Below are 12375 nucleotides of genomic sequence, written 5' to 3' on the forward strand. Positions count from 1 at the left end.
AGTACACCAGTAATTATGAGAGATAAGGCAGCAAAGTATTTTATTGTGGCACATTGCTGCCAGTGTAGCTTTGTACAACACAGTAGCTGGTATATATAGAGGTGACATATATCATGACATCTCATGTCCCTGTTAAGTCTCTGCACACCGTTCTTACCACAAGCAACCTTGGCATCTGGGTCCTGCCGTAGATGGGCATCAAGAACGGCATCGCTGATCTGATCGCAGATCTTGTCTGAAAAAGAGCAGAGCATTATATCCTCTGATGGGGTCAACTCAAAAAAATATGCACAAATTTCCTAATGGGGACTGAATAAACAGTGGTAGATATGGGTCAACCTGCAACAGTTGGTGTTTTCTGTTAAATTAATTTTGCAGCATCATTTAGGTCAATGAACTTTGCTCTGTTTTTGCCAATCGATACCAGGAAAGGTTACATGGACACAGGACACATTGCGCACATATGTATTATAATGGGCAGTAGAAAGGTTTTTCTTGCCATCATTTCTCCTCCATTTCTGGGTGTTGGTTATGTTTGTCTATTTAAGACTGTTTCATCGTGTAGATACATGACACATCCTTTTAAAACAAGAAAGAACCAGCTCTCCCGAGGTCTTCATACAAAAAAAAGAATTTTAATCCACACAGATCGACGTTTCGGTCAAACACACTGACCGGATCTTAACAAAGGTCAGTGTGTTTGACCGAAATATTGATCTGTGTGGATTAAAATTCTTTTTTTTGCATGAAGACCTTTTGTTTTAGGAGGATGAGCCCTGTAATAAAGGTCTCCCCAGCGGGGGGGTGATCGCTGTGCTCCTGAGACAGTTACATAAACCCAGTGAGTGCCCATAATTCTTTCTTCTTCTCATCATGCAGATATACAGGAAAGAGCAATATCCCAACTTAGTTGCAATCTTCACACAAAATGTAAGATTAGTGAAATTAGCGTAGCACCCCTATTCCCCCCGGCAGTAGGGATAGTGTGTACATATAAAATGAGGTAGATACAACAGTCTGTTGTACATTGACGGGGTTTTCACCTGCTCAAAAGGGGTTTATAAAAAATAGAAAGGGCGCCAGGAATTTTATAACTGAATCTTTATTTAAGCACAGCAGCATATCCATAACAGGACAGGTTTTCACTCAGTTCTGAGACTCTGGCACCGGCAGGCGGTGCTCACTCTCCTTAGAGCTCTTGCGTACCCAGGACTGATCAGGGAATTTAACCCTGACGGCTCCTGGTATAGACCCTCGCTAGCAAGCTAGATCAGGAACCAGCCCTTCTAATAACATAGACTGCCCAATGTCCTGATATTTGCGGGACCCCCTGCCCCCTAACACTGGGAACTTGCCCTACACTGGGAAAACAACAAAGGTGTTAGTTACTGCTGCAAAGGACAGAAAAGCCTGGAGATCTCCCTGGAATCCTTATGGATCTTATAGGATCTTCCTAATTACATTTTATATCTAAGGTGTGGCCAAAAGTCTGTCCCCATCTGGGCAGATTTCCCTGTTGCCACATGATCACACCCGTGAGCATGTGACTCTCTGGCAATTTCCAGAGCTCACAGGACCCAACATGTGCCTGGAAGGGGAAACATAGTATCCATCTACAGTAGCAACATCCCACTGCCTCATATGTCTAGCCTTGTGAGGACTGGTTAACCCCGGCACTGCCTGCAGCTACCAGGGCTCGCATCCAGAACAAAGGGGAGTTTTAGCAGGTGCTACATTAGTATAAAATAGCATTTAATAGTCAATACATAAAAATAGGTAATGATTGGTAAAAACACTGGTGGCCAATCATATACTGTATGAACACAGACTCTAACAAACCCAAATTAATCCACCTCCCCCCCCCCCCATCCTTTTCCTTACCTACCACATGTTTTGTCATTTGGCAGAATGTGTGTTTTAAATTTAGATTAAATTTAGATTATCACAGATTCTACCTTTAAACTAACCTCAAGTCTGATAACAATGACACTTAGGAGACTACGTTTATAGTGCCAGCGACAGCGTCAAAACAAATGCATTGTCGCCGGCACTTATAGTGGGCGCGATGGCGCGACGGAGCTACCACAATTCTGGTAGTCAGTGGTATTTGATTTTTGAAGAGACACATGTGACCGGCTATAAGCCAACCAGGGAGCTTCTCCGCCCGTCTGCCTTCCCCTTTGCTGACGTCACGTCTCCAAACAACAAATTACAACTACCGCAATGGCGCCAGCGACGGGTGACGTCATCGGTCGCGTCGCCGGCTGTATAAGCGCAGCCTTACTCAACGTGCTGTGTACCTGCTTACGTGTGTCCCATTCATTTGAGTACATGTGTCCCATTCATTTGAGTAGAGCTGAACACTTCTCAGCGTGCAGAATAGGCCCAGAATGGGCATTGAAGCTAAGCCAGAGTTATCGTGCACACAGTGACCTCCCTGTGTATTCCTAACCACGGTACTAGTATAGCAGCACCTGTCATGTGACCTTTCCCAGAAACATTCTGATGCAATGGCCAGCGCGTGTAACGAGGTAACATCCCTCTTTGTTCAAACTGCTTACGCGGGGATGTTTGTGATGACAAACTGCTTGCTCGCTCATATTTGGGTGTGCACAGGAATGGATGCACTAAACCTTATCCAAACAACCTGCACCATGTCACTTTAAACAGTGTTGTTCCGAACTAGCTGCCACGGTCAGGGGACGTTTCATGTGAATGTTTCATGCTACCAATATTAACCCTGTGTGGGCTATTTATCAAGTCCCCCGGATGCATAACTGGAGCAAAAAACTTGCACCGGATTTATCAAGAACACAAGAAAACAGAGAGTCTTCCTTATATCCACTCAGTTCACAGAATAATTTAGCAATTGATTGAAAAAACATCCATAACAGCATTTAGTATTTACACAAAAAATTTGCACTAAAAAAAAAGACTAGTTCATAAACTGGAGATCAGAGAGCTAATATACAGCAGAAAGGCTTTTATAATAGTCTCCTATAAGCAAGTGCACTAGAGGAGTAGATGATTTAAAAAAATAAATTGTAATCAGATTCATAGTAAAAGAATATAGTGCTATAATGACAGAATAGAGGCCTGCTGGGTCCACCTTACTAGTGAAACAAAGGTGAATAGGACAACAAATAGTTACAAAATCAAGTGATACAGGGACATGTCCTGAGCATGACAGTATCCCACCGTTGTGGCCAGATTGTGAAGCTTGAGCTGCCGATCTTAGCCACAGCTGCAAAGATAACAAAGAGATATATACAATAGGTTGTAATGTCCCCCAAACAGGGCGTTCATCCAGTGTATCATAAAACACAATCTCAAAATGGGAGGCGTGAGCAGCCTCACCAAGTAAACACAGGGCCGTACCACCCAGGTACTCAAGAAGTCCCTTACTGTATCAGGCTAGATGTGTCAGCCCGGCACTAAGAGGTAGGGAAGGTAAGAAGGGTGCATCGGGGGAAGTGGGGAGAAAGGATGTCCTATAAAGAAGTTGTCTTAAAATGGAGCAGCTAACTATACTAACAATTCTAGCTCAATGTATATTGGCACTCAGCTATAATCCCGGAACAGGAGCGGGTGGACCACGTACTGGATGGGCCTTACCTCGAAGAAGCGCCCACATGCAAAATGTACGTTAGTTTTGAGCTGGTGCACAAAACCTACGTAAGTTTCGCATGTGGACACTTCTCCAAGGTAAAACCTGTGTATTATCTCTCTGATCGTCTGTTTAGTCTTTTATTTTTGTGCATTTCTAAAACTGTACTGTTCTGGATGTTTTTTCCATTCCTTGCTACATTATTCTGTGAACTGAGTGCATATAAGGAAGAAGACTTTCTCTCCGTTTCATTGTAATCTACATTTATTTTTGCACCTTACCCATTTTCCATTGGGCTGAGGCAAGAATTCTCGTTTTGTTGTATAACCAGATGCATCAAAGAAGAATTTACCAATGGATACAATGTGATGGTTTGCTTTATTAAATATGGTGATGTAGTTTTGCTCCAATTTTGCCTTTGTGTTGCATCCGGGAGACTTAAATATACAACCTCCTGCATGTTTAACCAACTGCAACTCGTGTTCTGCAGGGGGTTGAGCAAGCAATGTGTGAAATGGTCATATACCTGTAGACCAATATAGCATCTTATCATCAATATCCCTACTCCTTATCAGTTCAGGCCTCGGGTGCAGCGTTCACAGGTATTTGCTTCTTTCTAACATTACAATAACCACCAGCAGTTCCCATTGGATGGAAAGACTCCAGGGAGGTGATTTAATGGGGAATCCAGCCTATTTATAAACCCATCTCTTATTTCATAGCTCTCTGTGCCAAGGCCTTCCCACAGAACACTACATACTCAAACAGTAACATGTGCCAATTTATTGACTACTCAGCCAAACACTCTGAATGTCATTTAAGAGCACGGTCTCTGTTGGAAATCAACACTGGTAAAATTTGCCCCCGTGAGAAAGCTATGTGAGCGCAATGTGTCAGGCCGGCTTATGCAGTATGTGAATGATTAACTATTCTGTTATTTTACATCTGTTCCTCAGGCTGCGCTTATAGTGCCGGCTGCGCTTATAGTGCCGGCTACGGCGACGGCAACGCGACAGCGACAGTAGGCTGCGGTCGCTGGAAAAATCAAATGTAGATGATTTCCAGCGATCGCGACCAAGTCGTCACTCCGTCGCGTTTACTATAAGCGCGCGTGACCACAGCAATGCATTTGTTTTGACGCGATGTTGCGTCGCTGGCACTATAAGCGCAGCCTAAAGGTAAGACATTTGTTCACCAACTTTCATTCATTAGATGAAAGTCATTTTTTGTTACAGATTACACTTGTCCAGGACTCGCAGTTTTATTGGCAACTTAAAAATGACGGAAACACTAATATAGTTACATCCCATTACATGGGCAGCACTAGCAGCTGCTAGTAATGCTACATGTACTGTATATTTTTCTATAGCCTGTGAGCGTCTTCTATGGGGTTTTCTTTCATTTATATTTCTTACCAACATTCAGTCAACAGATGCTTCTTTTAGCAACGGAAGTGATGCTCATGGCCCTGCTCTGTGTATTGTCAGTGTCAAAAATAAGGTTTGTGTAACTGACAACAGAGACCAAAGAGAAATGGAGTTTAGGCTGCTCTTTTGGGAACATGGCAATTATACTAAACTGTGAATTATTTACACTTCTAACTTGGGGAAAGTGAAATACAGATGCAGCGGCCGTTATTTGAACACTTTGCGTGGTGCATACCTCGAAATACCCTCATTATGGCACGTGATTTCTTCCAACCGTACCGCCTTTAGACGCGAGTGCAGAAAATGGCATTTTAGTGTTCTGGTTTTTATTAAACACCTGAAATTGACACAGGAGCACAGTACTGTACACATTACAATTCATTCATTTCGTTGCATTTAATTGCACACAATCCATGAAATTCAAACAAAGCAACCGCGATAAACACGGGTGCCTGGGGCGATTGGCCGCGTTAATGCCGCGTGCAGTACAACAGCGCAAACGAAAACGGCTCTGTGATTTGTTCGAATAACGGCCGCTGCATCTGTGTACACGTTTCGTTTGGGGAATGTGAGAGGGTTACCCTTCTAATTGGAGTAATCTGACAATGACATACTTCTCCCACTTTGGGGCAGATAAAGTTTACGTATAATTTGGGGAGTATGGTATTACTTAGCATGACATGCCTCAGCAATAAACCCCTAATACGTCTTTGTATGTTCTCCCCACCAATTAGATTGTAAGCTCTTCGGAGCAGATACTCCTCTTCTACAATGTTACTTTTATGTCTGAAGCACTTATTCCCATTATGTGTTATTTGTACTATTTGTTATTTATATGATTGTCACATGTATTACAGGCATACCCCTCATTAGTGTACGCAATGGGACCGGAGCATGTATGTAAAGCGAAAACGTACTTAAAGTGAAGAACCACCCTTTTTCCACTTATCGATGCATGTACTGTACTGCAATCATCCTATACGTGCATAACTGATTTAAATAACGCATTTGTAACAGGCCCTATAGTCTCCCCGCTTGCGCACAGCTTCGGTACAGATAGGGAGCTGGTATTGCTGTTCAGGACGTGCTGACAGGCGCATGCGTGAGCTGCCGTTTGCCTTTTGGGTGATATGTCCTTACTCGCGAGTGTACTTAAAGCGAGTGTCTTTAAACCGGGGTATGCCTGTACTGCTGTGACGCGCTATGTACATTAATGGCGTGTTTATTAATAATGTAGCCAGAGTGCTACAACACTTCTTATCACATTATTTTAGATTGTACAGTAGCGGTCCTTCACTTTAGCCACTACCTTTTAGCTATTTGTATTTTGATTCTTGTTCAGGTCAACTTTAGTTAATATTTATTTCCTTTACTGATAAGGCACCTAGTTAGAAATACCTTTGTGTGAGACATTTGTGTGTGGCAATGGACTTCCAGGTACAAATAGCACAGGGATCAGCAGATGTCATTCTTCCCAGTGTTTTGTGTTCCCATTGCCCAAACAGAAGAAGCCATAAATATGTGCAGATATACTTCTAGAGGTTGATGCATTACAATGTTTTTTGGGGGCGGAGCTGCGGAGTGGAGAATTTTAGACTTCAGATATGGTGGATTGTTTCAGGCAAATACTGTACAAGGGAACGAAAATGGTGCACAGAGAGGCAGAATGGGATATACCTCATAATATGTACACCATGTACACTTGCACAACGCCTCTTACTGGCATTGTCCAACTCGGGGGAAAATTAGAGCAAAATACTTTGATACTGTACATAGGTGTAGGATGAAAATGCGCCAGTCTTGCAACAGAATTGCCTTGGTACATCGACCCTAGAATGATTTAGCATGTTTGTTTAATAATTGGACCTGCTTGAACTGCAGCACGAATTGGCACACCATGTAACACAGTCCTATACAAACTCCTGAGCTGGAGCAGTGATCAGTTTATGTGGGCGGCAGACCCGATGGACCGATTGATCTCTCAGTTACATGGACATGGACTCAGTTACGTTGAACTTGATGGACCATAGGTTGAACTTGATGGACCTACGTCTTTTTTCAACCTCATCTACTATGTAACTATGTAACTATGACACCAAGTAAACACAACACATTGTCTCTGTCCTTGCTCGAGTTGTTTTTCTCTCTTGATACAAACTCCACGGACAAATATATCACGATGTCCCACTGTGCTTGATTTCTAAACAACAACAGGATGTCCCATCAATGTGATCCCAAGGAAATCTGGTATGGCGTAGCTGGCATTGATGCCAAGATCATTTCTTTGGATCCTCATTTTAGCCTCAAAGCAGCCGTTTCCCCCCTCGCCCAGCTTCATACGGGTATTTTTTTTTTTATCTCACCTGAAATGTGGGTTCCCTGACAAAACAAGAAGCGCGGAATGCTAGTTTAACCCTTGGGGTGATCCATAACATAGCCACCACATTATGGGGTCTAGCACTCCAGAATGTAGTGGCTACGTCATGGAGTTTCAGCTCGTTTTCTAGTGGAGATTGCGTTCTGTGTCCCTGCGGAACGCTGAACCCGATCTGGACGGAATCTGGAGTCGACAAGGAACAGAGAAGCCCAATGCTACATCCAATATGACAAAAATACACAGTAAAATACTTATATATTCTCTTGGAAAGGGGTAATTTAGTTTAACCTTTTGGCCTAAGCATTGTAAGCCTGTGAACCATGACAAGGCAGACCTAGTTCACAGGTCCTAACACTACCAGATAAAATACTAATATACCTCTATAAGGATTAAAATTCTCATTTACCTCTATTAGGAGGGAGAAAGACCAACATTGGATCTATATCCAGTAAAATGAAATGGACCTGCTGAAAGGAATCTGGAGCCGTCATGTAATCGCGATGTGCTGAAAGTGCTGTGGCACTCTGGTGTTGCTCATCCTCTGGCACTCAATGGGTTAAAAAGGTTAGAATCACAGAGGGGGATATTCTTGTAACTGCAAGTTGTGTCAATCTGTGTCTAACGAGCCCTTTGCGGTGGGATTGGCCGGCTGTGCTATACTCTCAGCCGCTCTCGAATGCCCGATCCGTGCGCAAGAGGCATTTTTAGAAGCAGTTTCACTTCTCCGATCGGTTTGTGGAAAAAGCCTAAAATTCACATTTTTTAAAATTACAGCTGCATTTTTCGTAGCTCCGTTATCAAACCCGTATCTAATAACGCTCATTTTCTGTTCTCGCCTCCTTCAGACGAGGTTGGAATGGCGGGTCCAACCAGAGCCTGAAATATGGGTTTAGCTGAGTTAGCGCAAAACCCAAATCTCAGCAAAACCCATATGTCAGACTCGGGGGTGCAGTTAGCACCACCACAGGTCATTTCGCTTCATAAACACGTAAAATCTGAGCGTTTTGGGCTGTTAAACCGTGCGGTTTGTCACTTTTTATAGACGTGGTTTAAACCATGCGATTTATAATTCAGAATATGTATTTTTGGCTAGTTTTAATCCGCATTTTATGACCATGTCAAACCGTGCGGTTTGGCACTGACAAACTCGCAGTTCCATGAATATCCGCCAAAGAGTGCTGTAGGCGTTCCATCACTGTAACATATCAGTACAGGTGTTTATGGTGCTAATGTAAATTACCATTCAATCTGGACTATATGACAGGCACACAAAAAAACACCAAATATGCAAATGATACGCATAATTCACTTGTGTGGACCATATGGTACATTACGGTACTGGAAGGTGTCTTATGGAGTAATGCAATACTACTTAATAACTATAGGCCAATATCAACAATTCTGTCCTCAGCCTCATTCTGAAGGTTTTTTTCCCCGGGACATACAGATGTAACGAGACTTACTGTCTCCGGTAGCACGGCCTCAAAAAAGGGGACGTTTGTGGTGCTGGAGACAGTGTCTTCCGTGGTCACGCTGCGGGGGGGGGGGGGGGATTCCGATTGGGACCCCTCGCAGCACTAATCCTCCAATGCCGCCACCACTGTGGTTGTGTGACCACTGGTGGTAGCGGCACTGAGGACAGTTAGGTTACCTACATCTGTACATGTAAATGTACTGTGAAATACAGCGTGGTTTATTTATTATCATGTAGTGTGCACTTGTCATCTATGTGTGATATTGCCTACTATTATTCAGGTCATGGGGAAGCATGGCTTCAATAACACGGGAACACTAATAACTTCATCCCTCTCTTGACAGATACACTTAGAGCAGGAATCCCAGCTGCTCTGTTTTATTTTTACCCTCCATATTGTTATTTGTTACAGCATTGGAACCCGGGGGTCCCTGGATTCTGAACTACGCTACTCTCAGCTCTGGACACCCTCTGGTTCTGAGATACTTACTGGTGAAGATACCAATGTTTCAGTCCCCCGGGGAGAAACAAGATGACGATTTAAATCTCGCGCGTCACGTGGGCCAATAGGAAGCCAAAACATCATCCATTGCGGTTTCCTATTGGCGCAGGAGATTTAAAACACACCGTGAAAGCAGGAAGTAATACCAACTCCTTTACCCTTTACCGGTAGGTATCTGGGGAACCGGATCCCCTGGTTTCCATCCTGGAAAAAAAATGGGGTTTAGTGGGGGTGGGGGTATTGCTAATTTAATGAGCCAGTTTGCTGAGATTTACATAATTCACTAATATTACTGCTAACTCTACATCATACCACCTGGCATGTAATCACATGTGGGTACAGCAATGTGGCCCAATCGCCAATCCCAAGGGCTGTGGCACACTGGTAAAAGGCCACCTAAAGTCACCCAGTTTGTGACCTGACCTTTTTTTTTTTTATAGTCACAGCTGTTAATATTAAAATAAGACAGAGGATGGTAATCCAGGATTATACTACAACACTGTCAATCATATCATTTTATCCCATCACATGGTTAATTACCTCGAAGCACATCTGCAATTTGAGATGAATAAATATTTAGTCAAAATACATCTACATATCTTCCAACTAATAAACTAGAGATCAAGTGAGATAACAACCCAACAAATTTGTTAGCTGACAAAACCAGAACTAATCATTATATTCTGTTGATTTAGATTTAATTCATCTCCAGCCTCTGTTTTGATACATTATTGCAATTGTAAATATCTTTTTGACATGGAAACACTGACCCTTTTTTCCCTAGTCCCCACATCTTTTGAATCTGTTTGGCAGTGCCATGGTCAATTTGGTTTTTAGGAATGCCACAGGTTTATAGAAGACATTATTAGATACAGAGCAAATGCATGACATGTCATAGTAAATCACAGCTTTGAAAGAAGATATACATAGTTCCATGGTAGGTAAGGTTGAAAAAAGACAGATGTCCATAAAGTTCAGCCTATGCAAAATGTAGGTGACAGTTACTTTATCCTATATTTGTTTATATAATGTATGTAGCGAAAGAGAGATGCTGTATATTTATGTACAGTATGTATACATGCACGTGTTATGTTATTCTGAACACCACAGAGAACCTGGGATGACACGGATGGGCCCATATAAGGGTCGGTAGTGCCCCAAAATATTCATACAGTCCTATTATTATTCATTTAATGAAAGTACTGAAAGAAGGCAGATCAGTCTTTGGTCTCCTGCATTATCCCCGGGAGTCTGCTGATCCACAGGAAGACAACATACAAATCCAATGCAGAAAGTCATGCATTCCTTTCTGGCCCTCAAACAGGAACAATCACCTTTGTAATCCTCATAATGACTCTGGACCCACATCTGCACAATGTGCATTGTATCCCCCCACCCCCATCTGCCTTCTCACCAGAAAAGAATCTGTGCCCCAATAAATCCTTTGCTACAGTATATACTTACCAGGGTGCCCTTCGCCCACAGACTCCGAAGTGAACATGAATGCTCCCACTTCCTCCCCAGAGTGGTCATTTAACCCATCTACTTGTCCATTCATGGTCTGCCTCTGTTGTGGAGCAGTCTGCAGTTAGAAAAAGCTCAGGTCCTGTCCTTTTGCTGCAGAGTTGACAGCTGAAGTGTGTTTTATCTGCAATCCTGCAAGATCCCGCAGCTGCTAATGGCTCAGTAACTTTTCTGTGTGTATGTGTGTGTGTGTGTGTGTGTGTGTATGTGTGTTTGTGTGTGTGTGTGTTTTGGCTGTACCCGCCTATGCCTGTGTCACAGATTAGTCTGCGCTGTCAATCAGCAGCTCGCTCCTATATATGGGAAAGTGAAAGTTTGTCAATAACCAGAATGGGGAACTGGGACAAACTATTTTCCTGCATGGAAAACACAACAAGTCTTTGCTTGTTTGCATATTAACCCAATAATCATTGTACAAGAATGCTGCAAAAATCATAGAAGCCTCTTGAATTTCTATAAGGCAATGATTTCTTTGCCTGGACCTTTTTTTTTTTTTTTTTTTTAAAGATTTCATGGATTGGATGTGTATATTTTCCACGCCCTTTTTTATGAATGTGCTATATAGTAGGAGTGTTGCACACACATTATTGTGTGTGGAAAAAAAAAAAAAAAAATATATATATATATATATATATATATATATATATATATATATATATATATATACAGTGTTCGACAAACCTATACATTTGCTCGCCCCGGGCGAGTGGATTTAACATCGTGGCGAGCTCCTATTGACCCAAGCAGCACACGTTTGGCACTAGGTGGCGAGTAGATTTTTTTGTTTGGCGAGTAGATTTTTTGGTGATTTGTCGACCACTGTATATATATATAATGTATATATAATGCACTAGGCTGACCAAGAGAGGTAGACGCCCAAGTACTGCATGGAAGCCCCAGAGTACTCTAGCCATTCCAGATCACTTACCGAAGGGAGCACAGACTGGGAGGAAGGAGTTACAGTAGACACTGAGAGAGTGAGCCTAGCCTGAGGTAGTGCAAACACGAGTTGGATCTACGTTAGGTACATAAGGTGGTGCACAAGGCATGTTTATTGTACTGATGTGGTAGCTGCCCCGCAGAGCGGAGCTCCATGTACAATAATCCAGTATACCGTGATCGAGAAACAACCGTCAGAATGGAGGATCTGCAAAGAGCAGAAGGTTCAGAATGTCGGACTGAGGAAGAAGAATTAGCTACAGAAGAGACTTTTGTGAGCTTGTTATGGAATGGCGTGAAAGCCGTGGCTGCGCCGTGTTTGTCCTGCCTATGTTCTCGGGAAAGTACCCTCGAGACTAGTGAGGACGACAGCCTTGCGAGATGGGAGGAATGAAATGGACTTTGTTATACACCAATAAACAAACAGCCAAACGCTACCTCAAATATGAAGAAGGACAGTACTCACCAAGATGGCGGTTCCCGCGTTCCCGGGACACCGCGTGGGCCAGCTGCAGAAAGTCTTGC

General features: G+C 42.9%; 1 protein-coding gene across 2 annotated transcripts in view; it reads right to left on the reverse strand.

Annotated features, from left to right (window-relative positions):
- The window catches only part of MAT1A (methionine adenosyltransferase 1A), a 31900-nt gene extending 20715 nt beyond the window's left edge, over positions 1-11185 (reverse strand). The window contains exons 1-2 of one of the 2 annotated variants that reach the window (XM_075610435.1): positions 10852-11185; positions 158-235 (exon numbers count right to left, since the gene is read on the reverse strand). In XM_075610435.1, coding sequence (XP_075466550.1) covers positions 158-235; positions 10852-10945 — 172 coding nt within the window. In that variant the 5' untranslated portion in view covers positions 10946-11185. Of the gene's footprint in view, positions 1-157; positions 236-5269; positions 5301-10851 lie in introns of those variants that run through there. The other variant, XM_075610436.1, reaches the window with a different exon arrangement.
- Between the last annotated feature and the right edge of the window lie 1190 nt (positions 11186-12375).

This window comes from Ascaphus truei, chromosome 8 (genome assembly GCF_040206685.1).
Source record: "Ascaphus truei isolate aAscTru1 chromosome 8, aAscTru1.hap1, whole genome shotgun sequence".
In the NCBI taxonomy this organism is placed as follows: Eukaryota; Metazoa; Chordata; class Amphibia; order Anura; family Ascaphidae; genus Ascaphus; species Ascaphus truei.